This window comes from Talaromyces stipitatus, genomic scaffold, assembly GCF_000003125.1.
Source record: "Talaromyces stipitatus ATCC 10500 scf_1105507295523 genomic scaffold, whole genome shotgun sequence".
NCBI classification, from domain to species: domain Eukaryota; kingdom Fungi; phylum Ascomycota; class Eurotiomycetes; order Eurotiales; family Trichocomaceae; genus Talaromyces; species Talaromyces stipitatus.
Window position 1 is genome coordinate 1,686,894 of NW_002990113.1, and position 18,956 is coordinate 1,705,849.

The 18,956-nt window shown below is 45.7% G+C and overlaps 8 protein-coding genes across 8 annotated transcripts, besides 1 other annotated feature; 4 read left to right on the forward strand and 4 right to left on the reverse strand.

Moving 5' to 3' along the window:
* Positions 1–601: 601 nt before the first annotated feature.
* Positions 602–1,150, forward strand: TSTA_065540 (uncharacterized protein; the record flags this gene model as incomplete). Its single annotated transcript, XM_002340445.1, has 2 exons — positions 602–971; positions 1,008–1,150. The coding sequence occupies 2 exons, from the start codon at positions 602–604 to the stop codon at positions 1,148–1,150; spliced, it is 513 nt and encodes a 170-aa protein (XP_002340486.1).
* Positions 1,151–1,839: 689 nt separating this feature from the next.
* Positions 1,840–1,998: a mobile genetic element.
* A 118-nt stretch (positions 1,999–2,116) lies between these two features.
* Positions 2,117–2,855, forward strand: TSTA_065550 (uncharacterized protein; the record flags this gene model as incomplete). The annotated part of the gene is made up of 3 exons (XM_002340446.1): positions 2,117–2,128; positions 2,227–2,461; positions 2,524–2,855. The coding sequence occupies 3 exons, from the start codon at positions 2,117–2,119 to the stop codon at positions 2,853–2,855; spliced, it is 579 nt and encodes a 192-aa protein (XP_002340487.1).
* Positions 2,856–3,023: 168 nt separating this feature from the next.
* TSTA_065560 (cytomegalovirus gH-receptor family protein, putative) lies at positions 3,024–6,471 on the reverse strand. Its single transcript, XM_002340447.1, has 2 exons — positions 6,046–6,471; positions 3,024–5,961 (listed from the first exon to the last, which is right to left on the reverse strand). Exons 1-2 carry the CDS (start codon positions 6,250–6,252, stop codon positions 3,142–3,144), a joined length of 3,027 nt encoding a protein of 1,008 aa, XP_002340488.1. The 5' UTR covers positions 6,253–6,471; the 3' UTR covers positions 3,024–3,141.
* Positions 6,472–6,850: 379 nt separating this feature from the next.
* Positions 6,851–9,478, forward strand: TSTA_065570 (C6 transcription factor, putative; the record flags this gene model as incomplete). Its single annotated transcript, XM_002340448.1, has 4 exons — positions 6,851–7,052; positions 7,089–7,557; positions 7,615–9,224; positions 9,321–9,478. 4 exons carry the CDS (start codon positions 6,851–6,853, stop codon positions 9,476–9,478), a joined length of 2,439 nt encoding a protein of 812 aa, XP_002340489.1.
* Positions 9,479–9,679: 201 nt separating this feature from the next.
* On the reverse strand, positions 9,680–12,440 carry TSTA_065580 (alpha-1,2-mannosidase family protein, putative; the record flags this gene model as incomplete). The annotated part of the gene is made up of 6 exons (XM_002340449.1): positions 12,249–12,440; positions 11,529–12,175; positions 11,146–11,468; positions 10,486–11,074; positions 10,328–10,428; positions 9,680–10,274 (listed from the first exon to the last, which is right to left on the reverse strand). Exons 1-6 carry the CDS (start codon positions 12,382–12,384, stop codon positions 9,680–9,682), a joined length of 2,391 nt encoding a protein of 796 aa, XP_002340490.1. The 5' UTR covers positions 12,385–12,440.
* Positions 12,441–13,253: 813 nt separating this feature from the next.
* On the reverse strand, positions 13,254–15,647 carry TSTA_065590 (fumarylacetoacetate hydrolase FahA; the record flags this gene model as incomplete). The annotated part of the gene is made up of 2 exons (XM_002340450.1): positions 13,254–13,899; positions 14,356–15,647. 2 exons carry the CDS (start codon positions 15,645–15,647, stop codon positions 13,254–13,256), a joined length of 1,938 nt encoding a protein of 645 aa, XP_002340491.1.
* Positions 15,648–16,273: 626 nt separating this feature from the next.
* On the forward strand, positions 16,274–17,191 carry TSTA_065600 (uncharacterized protein; the record flags this gene model as incomplete). The annotated part of the gene is made up of 2 exons (XM_002340451.1): positions 16,274–16,364; positions 16,392–17,191. The coding sequence occupies 2 exons, from the start codon at positions 16,274–16,276 to the stop codon at positions 17,189–17,191; spliced, it is 891 nt and encodes a 296-aa protein (XP_002340492.1).
* Positions 17,192–17,506: 315 nt separating this feature from the next.
* Positions 17,507–18,605, reverse strand: TSTA_065610 (uncharacterized protein; the record flags this gene model as incomplete). The annotated part of the gene is made up of 3 exons (XM_002340452.1): positions 17,507–17,686; positions 17,734–18,376; positions 18,451–18,605. 3 exons carry the CDS (start codon positions 18,603–18,605, stop codon positions 17,507–17,509), a joined length of 978 nt encoding a protein of 325 aa, XP_002340493.1.
* Between the last annotated feature and the right edge of the window lie 351 nt (positions 18,606–18,956).

The following is an 18,956-nucleotide window of genomic DNA, read 5'->3' on the forward strand; positions in this document are numbered from 1 at the left end:
GGGTATGGATGGAGTGCTACGTACAGCTTCGTTAAGTACTCAACGGTGCATTTGGTCCAATGTCTTGTCTCTTACTGACATATTGTAATCTGCGAATATCAAGTCTTGTAACCTGGTATCTTGCAAGTTCAATTTCCCTTGCGAGAACTTTCATATTACTTTCAAACATCTACTTGAAGCAGCAATGAAACAGGGCTAGTCTTTATGGATTCACAAAGGAAGTTTTAGCAAGAATAGCTCTTTGAATTTATTCGCAGAATTCCAGCAAAACACACATGTGTATCATTGTATGGAGCTGGTAGAATGTAAAAGGGTTTTGGTCACAAAAATGATCAAGAGCTATAGCTGCCTTTTGTTATATATTGCCCAGCTTTAACCTATAACTTGAATGGCTAAGTCCTGGCATGGACAACTATAAAAATTGGCTCTACTATTTGCATTACTACAAAGACGGTAAGTAGGGTTCCGACTGCTACCGACTGTCGCTTTGTCGACCTTCAGAACTCAAGGTCTTTTACCAGCCCACCCTCTAGCATATAAAAATGTGCCGAGGACCCATGGTCATCGAATAGTTTTTCCAGATGTATCGATTCCTACCCACATGGAGCATCATGCAAAAGATCGAATCGACCGTATTCTTGACCGAATTCACTCATTGGAGGAGGATCTTGCCGTCGATGATATCATTGAGCTGAGACGTATCTCTGAGAGTTCTCGTGTTCTTGACAAGTTCAAGGTCTCCCGTGCTGAGTATTGGAACTGGCTCGACAAAATCGGTGATGATACCCGCGGTGTTGAGTATGATGCACAGAATGCACGTATTGTCTTGAAAGGAGGCCTAGGATGGATGCATGAGGCTGCCGCTGATGTGGTCCGTAAAGTCTTGTATCAAATACGAGACAGGTTGAATGCCACTACTGGCTCACGCTACTTCTTGACCGGCAGCATAGATATGTTAATAACCCCCTCATGTGTGTGTTATTTAATACATCTAACTATATTCTTAGGTTGTTCATTGCCCGGCGACTTTGACGGATCTACAAAACAAGCAGATGCGTCTCCCATGGAATATGAAGCTAAATGGCCAGCTGTGGTTCTTGAGATTGGCATTAGTGAGACCACAAGCAATCTCTATAAAGACACAGAGTGATGGTTGGAAGGTAGCAATCGTCAAACCAAACTTCTAATACTTGTTGATATCCAAGAGACACCGAGATGGAAGAATTCAAACGATAATTGGGAGCTATCTGAAATCGATTTCCAGCAAACCAATCATGACAGGTTCACTGGTTATATATTTCAGTGGTATCGATCTAAGGGAATTTGCATTCATGGAAGCTTCAAGCTATCTGTACATTTATGGTACAGAGGTCAAGATAAACAATGTATCTTGAACAAGACTGTCTTCTTAGCAGGCAACTTGTTGACCTAACGACCATCAACGATGGTCCTTTAAGGTTGGAGCATTTCATGCCTGCTGGAAGTGATCTGGATGTGAGCCAGCATCTTTCGTTTCCATCGAGACGTTTGGTGGATACACCGCAAAATGGATTTGGAAGCAAAGAGCCAGTGACTTGGCAAAGAACAAGTTGAAAAAATATCTTCCATCATGAAGGAGTTTATGACATTTTCAGTGTGGTAGACTTCTATGTTGGGTATTTTTGATTGAGGGTTGAGTGTATCCTGAGCCAGTAAGTTAGCTTTAGTGATTTAGGATACAGTTAATGATTTACCATTGATCGATATATCTTGGATAAGCTCAAGTTATGACATTAGACAAGAAAACAGTCACAAAGAACCGTGAACATTATAGTATAAGACTCCGTGGATATCTATTTCTATTGGTGGAGCCGTCACTCTACCAAATAGGCGTAAGTTAGAGCGATGTCTTCTGATCGTACTTGGATGGCACTCGGTAACTCCCACTATTAGGGAGGTGGTGGCCATAGTCGTACCATGGGTAAACTCCTCAGTTGATGATACTAGATTTGGAGCCATCCAAGTAACAATAACTAAAGAGGGACAATCTATTTACATGCTTTTCCGGGAGGACCTAGAGGGGAGGGCTACATATAGGACTTGTATAATAAATACAAAAATTAAACCACACTTAATCATGAAATATTTCGTAAGTTACTGGGTACGGCCAATTTCTATGCTTAAGAATATCATGGCCGGCTATTGACAAAAGTGCATGGAATTAGGGTTTGGCTACGTGACGTACAGAAATACCTTGATACCACATACCCTACCGACAACAAGCGCCGATATCATGACTTCGATATCTCAGATAAACAGTTCCCTAAAGACTCTAGTCACGATACAATTCAATTGTCTCTTCATAATTGTCTGGAGCCCTTCCCAGCAGAACGCCATGGCAAATACGACCTTGTGCATGTGAGATTGATGGTAGCTGCTCTGAAAGAGTCAGACTATAAGCACGTCGTGGCCAACATTGCGGGTATTGAGTATGTTTTCCTTGATTCTTGTCTGCTTTGTATTTTATTAACGTTTTGATTACAGAACAAGAAGGTCATCTCCAATGGGAAGATCTAGGTCGCTCATATTTCCTCACAAACCCCGAAAAACATTACCAAGAGCTCCCCAGTATGAACACATTACGCCTCTGTATCGAGGGCCAAATCAACGCCGGTCCAAGCAGGGACGTCCCAGCAACCGTGGTAGAAGCTGCTAAATCCGCAGGTTTTACAAATATTTCGAAATACGATTTCAGAATTCGAGATAAACCCGAGTTGTGGTTTAAGACTGAGGAATGGATTGATAGGGTGTTGGAGTCTTTGACGAGGATTTTTCTGAAGAGGAAAAGAGACGCTGCTGGGAAAGATTCGGACTAGTGGAGGAGTGATGAGGAGATAGAGAAGGAGGTAAAGAGGAGGGTGCAGGATCTTAAGATGCGCAGGAGAAGGGGTTCGTTATGCATCCCAACGTCGGAATGGCGGTTGCGCAAAAACCCTAAATCCAATACAAGCTGGGTTATCTACGCAATATAGATGGCCAGCGATAATGAAACATATGGTGATTGTGTTCCCATAATTACAGATTATAATCTATCAAGCAGGGAGGATTATTCGAACGCCTCAAGATGCAGTACGAACTTATGCTATACATAAACAGAGGGTCCTACCAAATTCGCTTGGCCACCATCTCGTATCGTTGCACTTTATCAAGATTCAGCAACGCTCCACTGTCCTTAGCAGAATGCTTATCCTTTTCAGCGCGCTCCTTTTCTCTGATTTTCCGCAAAGCATTTGGGTCATCGGCATAGATCCAGCGTCTCTTGTCGTCGTCTACCTCGACAACACCCCAGCCACCGACCCGACGACCTCCATCAACGACGTAGTCTCGGTTCATGTTGGCAGCAGAAGTATTGGAAGGCTTACGGTGCTGTTGTTGGTCGTGAAAGACAGATGGAGACGTGCCCTTCGAATCATTCTGAGCATCAAAGTAGAGTTCCTGTTCGCGTTCCTTCATTGCTTTGTAACGTGAGCGCGAAAACGTCAGAAGGAGTATACCCAATGTAAGCTTGAATATGAGAAGGATCAGGTAACCAGTGAGCACAAGGACGATAGTGAAAAATGTGACGGACTGTATGGGCGATGGAATAGCGTTTTCCACTATGGTATTGAACAACCATGACAAACGATCAAATGAGTTCGACATGACTGACTGAACAGTAAGAGGTAGAGTGGGTGATGAAGGTTGCGGTAAATTAGAGTAATGCTCATGCATTGCTGTCAATGAAGCACTGTGCTCGGTAGAAGACGCTTGCATCGGGAGCAGCGCCTGCAAGAACATTTGATATGTTTGAACAGAGACTCGGAAGAATAGACAAGCCATTGGAATAACGGCCAGACCGAGTCGCTTAGTTAGATTCTGGTCTATGAATGCGTTGGTGTAGTAATCTTTCGCTAGAACGTCAAGGAATCGCCCATAAATTGCTGGTCGCGTATTGTTGAATTTCGCAATATATGCGTGTTTGAGCCAGTCCACGAACATTTCAGATCCTAGAACGATCAAGAACGGGCCTAAAACCTGAGCGAGTTGGGGTAAAAGTGTATTTGCGCCTCCTGTCAGGGACGTAAAGAATGTCGACGGTAAAAAGGTGAATGATTGCGGAAGTATTGAAGTGGACGAACGCGGAGAGGTAGTAAGAGGAGTGCTATTTGTAACAGATGAGCGAATTTGATCACTCACGCCCTGTCCAACAGTAAACCAAGAAGTAAATGCCCCAGTCTCCACGATATTTCGGGATGCAATAATAGTAAGCATCAGCCAAAGCTGAAACCTCTCAACAACATCCGCACATGTCAACTGGAAAAGGTTCTCCTTTTCAAATTTCTTGAACACCGTCGACTTGATCTCCACGAATTGATTGGATAACAGAAGCGTGATGAGTGCATTTGAGTACGAATTAACGGCAACGTTGAGTGTTACCACTTGGTAAAACAGGGCTGTTGCGTGTACAGTCGTATATGCAAGAGCAAGCCAGAAGAGCCAGAATGGGCGCACAACTTTGCTACGCCCATCTTTCCCTCTATCTAAAGCTTCCTGAGAGAACAGACACTCCAACACGTCTTGTCCGATAGCAGAAAGCAAACGGTCACCGACCTCCAGTACATTATAAATAACGTAAAGTTTGATAGCGTTTTGCCCTCGTATCCAGTGATACATTCGACTGGCATCAAAATAACTCAGGACAATACAAGTGCAGATAATCAGTGACCCTTTCAGTATATCCGCTTTGTCATCTGACTCTAATGTTGACGGCATTGACTTTTGTCTTCGATGATTCGGCTGCGCTGACGTCTTTCGTCTTCTAGTGTTACTCTGCTGAGACTTTAGCCTTGCATCTCTATTCCCATTTGCGATAGAGCCGTTGGTCCCGGCTGCACCGCTCTGGGTATTGTGTGCGAAGTCAGGAGGCATCTTCTTCGACGCCTTCAACCGTCTGCGCCATACTCGGCCGACACCATTGATGATGAATGTAAACACGAACTGAGCCTCACGAGAAATGTTAACCACCCAGAAGGATACAAGTATGTAGAGCGCCTTGGCGAATCGAAGTGGTAATATTGTAAACGAGTACAGCCACGAATCAAGGCAGGCTAGCGCGCCGAACCATAAGACTTGTTCCAAAGCAGGTGGAAGGAGAATAAAATTCAAAAGCCGCTCCATCTTTACTGCTGACGATTCATATGGGGATTGACTTGCCACCGAGCGGTGGATGTAAAGCGGTGACGGCCTTGACGAGGATAACTCTAGTTCCAGATATGCCGGGATAGACAACGGGGGTAATGGTATAGACCGTGGCATGGGAGAAGGGTTAGGATCCTGTGTAAGCGTCTTGTGTTCTGGGAGATCAAGGTGATCAGGGGCGCCCTTATGTCTTGAACGTAAAGCCGAATTGGAGTTTAACCGCTGTTGATCGCTCACTGAGTTCTGTCTCGGAAAAGCCGTAGGGCTAGTCATTATTCGCGAAGCGTGTGGTTGCTGACTGATAGGAGCGCTCATAGGTGCATCATCACTCGAAATGAGAAAGCTGGGAGGGTCTTCCAGATGATGCGATCCCTTTGTGCTCTTTTTCTGATAGAAGCTACCACTGATGGACCTCAAGAACTCGGCTCTATTCCTCGCCTTGGCCAAATTATCATCAAACGAGGACAACGGCTTCGCTGTAGCAGCAGATTCATTCTCCCTATCATGGTTATCCGGTACTTTCTCTACGGGTATTGAGTCCGGAGATGAAATGAGCTCCTGGATCTGAATTGGTGACAATTTCAAAACCTTTTCCTTATCTTGCTTGGCATTTTGAGGAGAGGACGCTCTATGAGCATTACCGACACTGGTGGGACCATTCGAATCTTCGCCGTTCCCATTTAATCCCTCCAGTTGTATGCCGAGACCATGTGAAGAAGACTGTCGTATCCGTTCCTGCTTTTCCTGTGTTGATCCATTACTTCCCGGTGCATCTCCATTACTAATTGATTGTGATTCCACCACATGTTTCGAACCATTGCTCCTCACATTTGAAGCCACTTGGTCCCACTCGCGCTGCATTTCTGTGTCCTGGACTTCCTTGGCCGAGCCATTTCCGTTTGTTGCTAGAAGGGTGTCGTTAGGACCGGAACCGAGGTCACCTAGAGCGGCTCTAGATGTAGCGGTGGCCTCTTGGGAGAAAATCGGCTCTTCTTTGGCACTATATTGAGTGTTTGCTTCTGCAATAGGTGCCATTTTATCCTAACCGGGGAGGATTACGAGGTGAATCGCATGGCGCATTATATCGGAGTCGAGGCAGGTCCAGATGCCACTTTGCAACGTTCGATCGGAAGACAGAGAGCTTTTATCGGCAAGCGACAATCCGGCAACCTGAACCGCGAATAGAACAAATTGGCCGAAGGGATGTATGTGGTGATGCGTATCTGATAAATGAAGTTAAGTCAACACATCGTCGGTTGTCTGGTCCGAGGAGCCACTTGTTGCCTCGCGGCCTTTGAGGTGCCTGCGACCTTTTCCGGAAGTGGTTAGTCAACTCACTAGCCTTATCGCAGACAACTTCAATGTAACCCTAACCCTGAGCGACGATAAGCGATTTGATATGGTCTGTGCGATCTCTACAAGTTCTCTTATTGGCTATTGACTGGTCAGCGGGAAACTGCGGGTATTATTTATCCGTAATGCCTCCGTCTGCTTTGGATTCATTCTTCCATTGCGATCCAGCTCGTCGGGGGAAATTAACTGTCAAGCGGCAATTCTACGGCTAAATAGCCTTGTACCGAGCAATCATTCAATAACAGCACCTCTATCAGGATACGGTATCAGGCAACTTCTGATGGACGACATTATCAGGCCTCCGGAGAGACGGGCATCCGGTGGCCGGGATTTTCAGCGGGCTTACAAAGCCTGCCTGTCTTGTAGACAGAAAAAAGCCAAATGCGACATTGGGCCTGCTCCACCATGCGCAAGATGTCGTCGCGAGCAGAGACGATGCGTGTTTAGTGAGAAGCGGTCATGGGCTAGAAAGCCCAGGAGTGGTATGATTGTTTGGACACCGAACTAGTGGAGACCAGGAGCTAACATCTTTATAGACTCATTATCTCCCAATCAGGCCATGCACACTTCTCCTCAACATAGAGAGTCTGCAGTTTCATCCAATACATCATTCCATCCCACACCTAGAGAATCTCATGGCTTTCAGGCCTCCTCTGAGCCGAATCAGTTGACAAATTCGTTGATGAGGCATGTGGTTTCAAGCGGCAATGATGCACTCAACCTGCTGTTTGAGGCAGCAGCTCATACCAACTCTAGAAGTGCTGAGATGACCCCAGAAAGACAACCTGGGGTGGGATCTGGTCATGGCATATCAAGTGTCCTCTCACAGTCACTTCCACAGGCCACTGTTACTGGGACCAGTCCAGCAGCTCCACCACCTATAGAAATATCAAAAACCGATCCCAGTTTGCTTAGTGTTTGGGAATCGTTCCGAGTCGTGAAACTAGGATGGTTCACGGCAAAGGAAGCAGTAACCTTTGTTGACAAGTAAGTCAACAGTTTCATGGAACCTTTTTGATCAACGCGTAGTCCTGACGATCACAGGTTTTTTGAAAACTTATCTCCCCTGTCTCCCATTCTGACAGAGTTCTACCGAAGACATGAGAATCACCACATACTTGTAACTCATGAGTACTTCCTGTGCTGCACCATACTCATGATATCTTCTCGCTACCATGTGCTTCCTGGAATAGGAGGGGCATCAAGAAGTTTCTTCATTCACAACAAGCTATGGACTCACTGTCAAAACTTAATCATGCGCCTAATGCTAGGCCAGGAGCGATCTTCAAGAGGTAGCATACGAACATTGGGCACCATAGAGGCGTTGCTACTAATATCTGAATGGCACCCTCGATCTCTACATTTCCCTCCGGAGAACGATGCATGGGATTCAGACATAGCATTTGGGGTTCCTGATGGAATGTCAACCAATCAATCTGAATCCTCTTCCAATCAATGGCTTCAAGACGTAATTGAGCCCGCGCGGCGATCAGATCAAATGTCTTGGATGCTTCTTGGGTCTGCGTTTTCTCTCGCACATGAACTTGGCATCTTTGAGCCCGAACAACGAGGCCCGGATCCCTCTGACTTTCCAAATCCTGCCCTTGCTACTCATAACAAAGTCCGCAAGCAGCGCGTTCAACAACTCCTTTATGTTTACATCAACCAGCTCGCTTCACGAATAGGATGTATGTCCTTGATGCCGCAAAGCCTAAATCGTGCCATTAGCAAAGTACACGGTCAGAATCCAACAGAAAATAGAACCGAATGGACAACGTTCATGGACTCCTGGATGGACCTTACTAAGCTCACGAGATCTGTCAACGATATGCTTTTCCCTTCCGCATCGTTTGCGAAACAACAGATTCACAGTGGGCGCTATATAGGACTACTAGACCATTTCCGTCCGCTCTTAACACAATGGCACGCTCGTCATCTTGATGCGCCGACTGGACTGAGTGCGAATTTCGTCAACATCCTCCATATCGAATACCACTACGTGCGAGTATACACACATTCATTCGGCATGCAAGCGGTTGTCGAACGAGTTCTAGCCGACACAGCAACCAATTCCACCTCCGCATCCAACAATACCACCACCTACAACAATAACAATAACCCCAATCTCGACCCAGCACCTACCCAACACACCAATACCGAAATAAACCTCGACCCCATAGACCACGAATTCATCCAAGAAGTAATTGACGGCTCCTGCCAAATCCTGAAAAAGGTCATTGAACTCGCACAAGCAGATAAACTACGCTTTTCGCCCGTGCGCATCTTTCTTCGCGTCACGAGTTCGTCGATTTTTCTTTTGAAGGCGTTGAGTTTGGGCGTACGCCATACAAAACTGCAGGAATCTCTCGATGTACTTGAGAAGAGTATACAGGCTCTTAGGTCTAATATCCTGGATGACGTCCATCTTGCTTCACGATATGCTATTTTGTTAGAGGTGCATCTTTCGCGACTGAGGCGGAATCTGGTCGCTTCGTCTTCGTCTACTACGATGAACAAGATTATTAATCCTGGATCAAGGGGCAGTATGATCATGCAACCCTCCTTTACAACGACGCGAAATATTACTCGCCCATCATCGACACAACCTTTCCTCCGCGGCGGAGAGGCCGCTATCACAGATCCGAATAACAATCGTATCTACACCAGCAGCCACAACAACATTAGCGAAAGAAATGAATCCGATGATGTAGTAATGATCCAGGCAATACCCTCATCCTCATTTTCGACAGGTAATGAGAATACGGCCGCAGCTCCTTCGGCGGATGATAATGAGTGGTTATTCTCGCTACCGTTTGATCCTTCCATGGCCCCTTTTGGACCGAGTGGTGGACAGTTATCTGGATTTGATGGTGGGACGCTGGATTTTTTATGGAATTTACCAGAGTAGATGGCGTTTCATGATATTATTCAACATACCTTATGACTTATGTGCTTATGAGAATCAATACGAACATCCAAGAGCTACATTCATCCATTGTAGGTAAAGTGATCTGGAATATATACATATAAATGTTTGCTACCTAAGTAGTATGTTAGAATTGATCGAGCTACTTCACTGCATAGAAGGGTGCATCAATCCACTACTTCTCTACTCAATGCTTGAAGACCCCTGAGTTGATAGTGAAGGAGGCAAATTAGCAGCGTGAGTACCCCAAGAACTTTCATTGCGTCCCAACGTGAGAACAAGCTCCATTCCGTCAGTGAAGAAGCTGTGATCAATCCAGCTCTTGGTGTAAGGCTTGCCATTCAAGGTGGCAGACTGGATGTAAATATTCTTGTACTCTGCATCGAAGTTGACTGTCTTGATAGTTGAAGTCTTGTTGGTCAATGGTGAAGTGTATTGCACAGACTCAAAGAAAGGCGGAATGATGAAGTAAACGTTTTGGGCTGGGTTAGGAAATAGTCCCATCATCGACATGGCTACAAATGCACCCATGGTTCCTGAATCATCGTTGCCGGGGAGTCCACCAGGTGTTGTTCCAAAGTATTCGGGAATATAGTAATGAGCGCGACTAGCCGACTTACTTGGCCGGCCGGCGTAATGGTACTGGTAGACAGTAAGGAATGCGGGTTCGTTGCCAATATAAGTGATTTGTTTATCGTGCATGTAGTCAAGACGTTTAACGAAAGTAGATGATCCACCGAGCATTGTGATCAAAGTCGCCATGTCATGAGGGACGAAACTACTAGGTTGTTAGTAATCAGTAAGTAGGCCTTCGACGGAACCGTAACTTACAATTGATACTCCCAGATACTCGATTCAAAGGTCTCTCCGGCGGAGTTTTGCAGAGAGCAGATAGATCCACTATTATCGAGGTTTGAGCACATAAGAGGGTCCTATCGTCCACTTCGTAAGCGGGGCATTCGTCCTGTAATATGAGAGTCAGGACCTACCTGGAAGCCCCAAGTTTTGTTCAAGTACTTGGGTTGGAAGAAACCTCTAAAGCCAGTGTCGGTTCCGTTCATGAATGATGTTTGGTCGGCTTTGAAAAGATTCTGCCAATAGGTTGAAGTCTTTTCGTACTTCTCAGCGTCTGATGTCTTGTTCATACCCCGTGCGATCTGCGAAATAGCAAAGTCGTTATAAGCGTATTCCAAAGTGCGTGAGATACTACGCGTCATTGTGCCGAAACCAATATAGTCAAGGTCCTGCACTGGAATGTAGTTCAGAGACTTCCAGCTTTGCAGTCCACCGCGGCCTTCGTTCGACCAGTCATAAGGCTCTTCCTCAGCATCCTTCTGGACGGCAGCATATGCAGCCTCCCAGTCAATGCCGCCCGTAAGACCCTTGATGTAGGCATCGGCAATGACATTGTCTGCATTAGATCCACCTTGGGTATAGCCTTTGCAGAGTGACATGCGGCAATCGGGGAGCCATCCCAGATGCTGTTGTGTATCCACCAATGATCGAATAATCTTGGTCACCGTCTCAGGGTCTATTAAAGTCAAAAATGGCATCTGTGAGCGAAAAAGATCCCAGATACTGTTTTAAAGTTAGCATAAATTTGACAGATGCAATTATAAACCAGATCAAACCATACTCCTGTCACCTACCAATAGAAAGAATCAAAGTATGGCTCGGAGCTTTCCCAAAGCGGGTTCTCTCCTGTGTAGTCTTGGGGCTGTGTCATGGTCCGGTATATTCCACTGTAGAAGTTGGTGAGAAGCGTTTTATTGATGCCTTCACGAGATACTCGAATAGGGCTCAGTTTCTCTTTCCAGGCGCTCACTGCTGCTGAGTGAATGCCATCGAAGTCGAAATCTGGTATCTCTTTCTCCGCATTAGAGCAGGCTTGATCTTCACTGATGAAGCTCAAGCCAACACGTGCAAGAACTGTCGAGTCCGTTTCAGGTTTGAATCGCACCCATGCACCGCCCTTGAAGACAGATACTAGTTAGCATTCGTTCAGAGATGGAGACATTTAGTTAATACATACAGGCAATGGATAGCCATTGATACTTCTAGAGATCTTGAGTGATTTGGCATCGGCAGTAGCACGTGAGTTAACAAAGATACCATTATCACGGATCCCAGCAGAACTTTTGAAGTCCGCACAGAAGTAGGCTACATAGTTTCCAGAGCCGAAACTGGGTACGAATCGACCAGAACCCGTCATACGACCAGTAGATACATCGACATCCACGGTTGCGTTGTCTTGTCGTGAGTCGGACAAATCAGTCAAGTCCAGCAAGATAAGCGGACTATCAGAAGGATCCCCGTTCGGGAATTGGAATCGGAAGAGAGAGGTGTGTTGAGTAGTTGTCATGTCAACTTTGATGCCAGTAGCCAGAGTGACAGCGAAGTATCCAGGGGTGGCAATAACGGACGCATTGTCGAATGACACGGGTCTCTCTTTTTTCGGGTATTTACACCCGTCGATTGAATCATTCACACACTTTGCATATGGGAAAAGAGGGAAGTTTCCTAAAGAAGGCAATCCACCGGTCCCAGAATCATGCAGAGATGAAAAGCCGGTAATGTTTGAACCATCCAAAGTGAAGCCACCCTGACTGGACTCAGAGTTGGTATCAGCAACGGCTTTTGCCATGCCGTGAGGCAACGTTGCACCGGGGAAAACATCTCCTACATATTACAAGACCATGAGTTTACTGCTATACTGCATGTCATATACGTTCAAGCGGGATTCTATACATACCTCCATTCGCTGTTCCAATCAAAGGATCGATATATTGGAGGACATCGTAATTCAAAGAGTTGTTGGTGGAAGAGACTGCACAGCCCAGTAGCAGGCTCAGCGACAAAAGAGTGAGTGCGCGAGCCATATTGACCATACAGATGCAAGATTTCAAGAGAGCGACGCGTTGAACGGACAAGAAAACCGTTGCATTCCAGACGGGAACGCCGGGAAAGGAGTTATATATGGCCAAGAGATAATGCCAATGAGGGGCACAACTACCAGCCTAGAACTAGATAGACATTTTTCTTGATTCGGTCAATTCTGCAGGTCCTAGCATGTACTACTGTCCATGCTAGCGTGCATCTCGACGCATTATTTGAGCTTGGATTCGTGCGTCTAGACCTGTAGAAATGCGGAGATAATCCGAACCCTCCGGACAGGAGCATGTTGCCTGTCGATCCTTGCATGTTAAGGACTAGGACTAGCCAGGATGATAGGGAGAAAAGTGACGAGAACGTTGCATCGCGTACTATCTTATCGTGGTACCAATACAGCGTGGCATGAGGGATAATCAAGAAACAAAGCTTGTATGTTGAGAAAATGTAGTTGTACAGAATTTCAATGCGTTGGTTGTAAAGATGTCAGGTGATTTGTTCAAGTTCAAGAGAAAGGAGCGAACGGCCAAGAAGGAAAGAGAGCCCCTGTCGATCCTTCCGACTCAACATCCTACTTAAACTTCTTCAACTACCAACTTTAACTTCAATATTAACTCCTGACTCAGCGCATTATTATTCTCTTCGACATCGATGTATACATTTACGACAGCATATCCCGATCAGACGATTCTTCATCCACTTGCTAAAGTCGCCAAGGTTCAATACAGTCCATCGATCCAGCCGTCATTCTTAGCGCCGTTTTCTCAAAGAATCTAGCATCAGTATAGGATTGCTTGGAACTTTTGGCGCAAGTGCAGGGAGACCTCCTCGACGTATACATGTTATGTCTCTTTCAGGTCGATACTCTTCAAGTCTGCCTGAACTCCTCAGGCGTATCTGGCTGACTCCTCCAGTGAGCTTTTTTGACTGCTTCCTCTTCTTCAATCCTGGCAACGATTCGTGCGACGGTGGGATAGTTCTGAACATCAACCCCAAATCGCGCTGCGCTCCATGTTGCAGGAACAAGGCAGACGTCCGCCAATGTGATATCATCTCCGACACTAAAAGTACCTGCTACCTTGGAAGCCAATGCTTCGTATGCAGCAAGCCCTGCCTCCGTAGCCTTGCGACAGTACGGAACCGGGTCGGCTTCAAGTTCCTTGATCCATCGTTGGCTTCGCAGGTTAGTGATAGGTTGCACGTCCGATGCGATAATTGACACTAGACTTCGGGTGATTGCGCGCAGAGCTGGATCGTTTGGAAGTAATGTTCGATATTGCGGACTTGTTGATCGGACTGTCTCCTCGAGATATTCCAGTGCAGCAATTGACTGAGGGATAACTAAATCATCTTCCGATGCGCGGTGAGCGACCAAAACAGGCACGCTCAAAGAGGGATTTAATGCTCGATATTGGTCAGAGCACTGCTCATTCTTGAGCAAGTGCACAAATATGGGGTTATAGGGTATACCCCACAAATTGAGCGCAATCCGCAGCCGTGCGGAGCAAGACGATCTAAAGTAAGTGTAAAGATCGAAGGACGGCAGTTCAGAACTCATTTCTGCTATCTGGCCATTCACTCTTGATGCTATTATTTCAGAAAATTGTTTATATTCAGACAGATTACTGCAAATACAGCGGACGTCGGCAAGCAACATCGAGCTGATCTCTCACAGGCCACCGGCTATCCACGGAAAACCTTCCGCATCTGCGGAATAGCAAACAACGCCTTTTTGGCTGCGTGTTGACGTAACTACCTTTTTACTTGGCAATTATTCACTATGCACGGCTTGAAGATGCTGGAGTTTACTGAGAAGCTGAGGGAGTCTTTTTACCTTGCTTAAGACCGCATTTGATAGAATCGGTCGCCGAGAATCCTCAGCAGAAGGACTACTTCCGACTAGTCCATTTGATACAAAGTACTCTAGTGGCTCTAGTACGAACTATTGGAAATTGAAAGCAACAGCAGACTCGATCCTGCCAACACATTCACCAAATCCGACATACGCCCCGTCAACATCCCCGGCAACAGCCCTTAAAATCACTTCATCACCGTCCTCCAAAAAGGCCCTCTTCGTCTTTCCATCTGCCAATGTAATTGGCTCCTTGCCGCCATTCGTTTGCTCTAGCAAGCTACCCTGCGATCCTGGCTCTTTTCCCGAGATTGTACCACTAGCCAACAGATCTCCGGTACGTAAATTGCAGCCCGTAATAGTATGGTGAGCGAGCATCTGTGGGAAGGAAAAGAGCAAATTGGTAGCATTTGTTTCCGAGACGTGAATTGGTGCATCTTCCTTGCTCGTGCCACTAGGTCTGATGTCAAACTCCAATTTGATATTGAAAACATTATCTGCTCTCTTTTCCCGGAGGTATGGAAGGATGGAATCGCGGTTGCCAGGTTCGAGGCCTTGTGCTCGGAATGGCTCCAGCGCATCGATAAGGACGACCCAAGGACTGATGGTTGTTGCAAAATTCTTGGAATTGAATGGACCCAAGGGCACATATTCCCATGCTTGAATATCTCGAGCAGACCAATCATTCATCAACACCAAACCAAATATGTGGTCTTCAGCTTCCTCAACGGGTACCGGATGACCGAGCTTGTTGCCCGTACTAACAAAAGCAGCCATTTCGAGTTCAATATCCAGTCTCTTACAAGGCGAGAAAACGGGAACTTTGGGTGCAGCAGTGGGATTTGTCAATATCTGACCCGAAGGTCGAACGATAGGCGTTCCAGAGACGACGATACTCGACGCACGGCCATGATATCCCACGGGAAGGTGATTATAATTTGGCTGTAGGGCATTATCAGGCCCTCGGAAAAGAACACCAACATTGTATGCATGATTTCGTCCAGCGTAGAAATCGGTATAATCACCAATCTGTAGTGGGACGTGATTCGTTACTGAGTTGAGTGGTAGAAGAGCCTCTTTTTGAAGAGCTTCGTTATCCTTGAGAACGTCTGGGAAGGGCGTGTCTGCTTTGAAAATTGCTTGTAGATATTCCCTCACTTGTCTGTGCACTGGCCGACCAAGTGCCGCAAATGCGTTCAATGTCGGTTGATAGAACACATCTGCTTGCGCTTGAAAGCTGGGGAGATGGGAGAAGCCTCCATTCTTCGTAAATGCAGATAAGTCTAGCGCATAATCCCCTATGGCGATTGCTGGTACTGGCACACCCGATTTTGGGGTTGTAATGATACCAAAGGGGATATTGATGAGGGAGAAATGTGATTTTGCGGGGATTGAGAGCCAGGATACCATCTTTGCACGTAGTCTATACTGAAATGGAGGAATATGCAGGCTGATATTGATGGGAGCCAACAGCTGATTCTGTCTTCTTTCCGATCAGAATCTATCTCACGGTAATATGACTTTTCTCTTTATCATACAGAAATAATTGAAGGAACTCCGATAGTCATTCCGAACCATGCATACAATTGTTTACACAATGTGGGGTGTTCAGATGCTTGTCAACGGAACGCTCTCCGCGTGCGGATATTACCGGATATTTTATCTCATCTACGATTTGGATGTACGTGCATCTCTCATGTTGCTCGCGATATTTATCCGTCGAAAGCCGGTTTTTGAAACATAGCCTGTAAATGCTTAGAGAGGATTTACGTGCATACGATTTGACGTAAATCCTATTGTAGTTGCTGAGTACATACAGTAGTGTATATCGTAAGCCCGCTGATATCCGAGCTGAGCATCTGGCTTATCGCAAGTTTTTGATAGACTTGACATATCACAACTCAAGTAAACGCACCTTCTGCCATACGAGTGTCAAACTTATCGTTGCACATACACTGAGTCGTCTTGTTTGAGATCAAATCGCCCAGAAAAAGTAAAGGGAAATTAAGGGAAGTGGTCAATTCAAGCCTGTCAAAATGGCTTCAGCCGCTACCATCACCGCACCTAAAATCAGCCTTACCTCGAATGATTCTGCCGTCCTCAAAGCCCTCTTCGACAATGGCGAAGGTGCATTCCCTATTCCATCTTCGACAGATGCATCTAGAGAGAATATCTATACCCCGGATCCACAGGCTATCAGAATCGACGACTCACTCCCACCATTCCCACAATGTGATATCGAAGAAGCAGCATTGAAATCGTTAGAGCATCGCGAACTGGATGTTATACGTCGGATTCAAGGAATCACCCCAACATCAGACGCCAAAAATTCCGCACAAGAAGCGTCCTCATCATTATCAACACCAATTCACATTCTAGAGCAAGCTATTGACGATCTCACATCACTCATAACCGAACATCCCGACTATCCACCCCTATACGCAAACAGAGCACAAGCATTACGAGTACTCGTTCAATCAAAAGAATCCACCTCAAATAACACGGACAAGGACGCTGCCATATTCCTTCCTCAAAACAGAGATCTAGCAACCAAGCTCCTTTCAGATTTGAGCAAAGCCATATCATTAGCTAGGCCTAGGCCAACCGGCAGCAATCGCAATACCAATGTTGTGTCATCTGCTCAGTTTCGTCTACTCTCAAATACGCATATGCATAGGGGTTATCTTCTACTCAAAGCGGGTAAGATCCGGAAGAAGGAAGAGGAAGAGGGGACAACCCAAGGACAGAAAGAAATAGGAGGTCCCGAACAACTGCTCAGTATAACTAGCAGGGATCAACTAGAGGAAATGGCAAGTCAGGATTTCTTTGAAGCTGGGCAGTACGGAAACGAGATTGCCAAACAGTTGAGTGTACAGACAAATCCGTATGCAAAGATGTGTGGCGCGATTGTGAAGGAGGCTTTGAAGAAGGAGATTGAAAAGTTTCAGTCATAATTCCTGGTTATATTTGAGAAGTTCTCAAGTTTCCTGTAAATTCTCTTGCTGTGCATCTACCTCTTAATTAGATCCATTATATTAAATCTAGTGTTCCTGTTTAATGCTGGTATCTATGGAGAAAGCCGAACTAGAGAGCCATGCAGATACCTAGGTAGTCAACTATATCCGGAACAATACCAATTCCACCAGATCAAAACACGCAAGTATCTCGGTGCCTAAGTAGACCAAATATTGAAAGGGTAATTGTATTTGTGATGAATCAAACTACTGGACTTGAGTCATTTTTCCCTGATAATCAAGCTCCATTCGCTTTCACTGTGGTAAACGGTTCGTAAAATCTAAGTCCGGGCATTTATAATTATCAACAAACGGATTAAAGCTTTCGGTGAGCTTCCAAGTCACAGTTGGAATGACATAATGCTTCATGCGAAAGAAGCTATAACTTGCCATAACATCACAGAACAGATCTTCACTTCGCGGGCGTTCTGTTGACTAATATCTAAGGGAGACATCCTCCTTTTTGGCTTTGAGAACCATACCTCTTCCCGACGAAAGAACCAATTCTCAATCACCTTCGAGGTAATTTCTTCCACTCGATCAACATCATGGAATTTTCCAAAGTCCATACGTACACATTTCACAGAATTCGGGAAGTCGATCTCATTCACCCAGTCAGCGCTGAGTATACCAAGCGAATGGGACGAACTGCACACCCTAAAATTGAGAGAGACTGTCACATACTCCGGTCCTAACTGTTCTGGTATGTGGATTGCGCGGTTCAGACGTCGGTATTCTCCTCGTTTCAGGTCAAACTGCCGGTAATAAATCTGGATTCCCTTGACAGGATGTATGTGTAACGTCGTGTTATGAGTAATTGCATAGTTTTTCAATTGCCTGGGATATAATGCCATCCGTTCACGACTAAGATGGCGCCCCGGGTATTCATCGCAGTTAGTTGTCCATTCAAACCCACAAACGTTGAAGACATGCTCGGCCAGAATGAATGGCATAATCCATGTTTCGTGATAGATGGTTTGGCAAATGCTCAATAGCTCTGTGGTGGTCCGTCTCCGTGGTCTATAGTCGCGTTCAATCTCGGTATTCTCGGTACGTTTATTAACGAACGAAAGGGGTGTCCCCTCGGGGAGCAAGGGGTTCGATACGGTAGTGCGTGGAGCGTTGCTACGACAGTTACTAGACCAATAGTTCGTATACTCATAGTCAGTAAGTGCATACTCAAAGATCATGAGGCGCACTTCCGCCGGCAGCACTGAATACAGAGCAGATTGGGTTTGCGGCTTGATTGTCCGCACAAAGGTGTACTCTCCAGTGGTCGCATATTATTCTGGCGCAGCAATAGTTGCTGATAATGCAGTTGTTGCTGGAAGATTCGAATCGAAAACGGTTCCATGACTGTCGATTCCTAATCTCTGTGTTCGACAGCGACCTCGATTGATGATGGAACTGAGCGATATTAAGACATATTAGGCTAACCGCATTCGGAAACTTAGGGCTAAACCGTTATTGCCTAATTAGGCACCACAAAGGACTTTACAGTCAATTCCTGATATTACAAAGGCGTGAGTCCCGATATAAGCTATAGAAACCACTGAAATAGATGGAAATCTTCTCTACTTCTGCAAAATGTGACTGAAAGCCCGTCGAATTGCAGCAAAAGGTCATCTTTCGTTCAATACCACTCAGGTACGAGGCAATACAAGACGCAAATCCCCAGGTATAAAAGTCCGAAATGACTAAAATT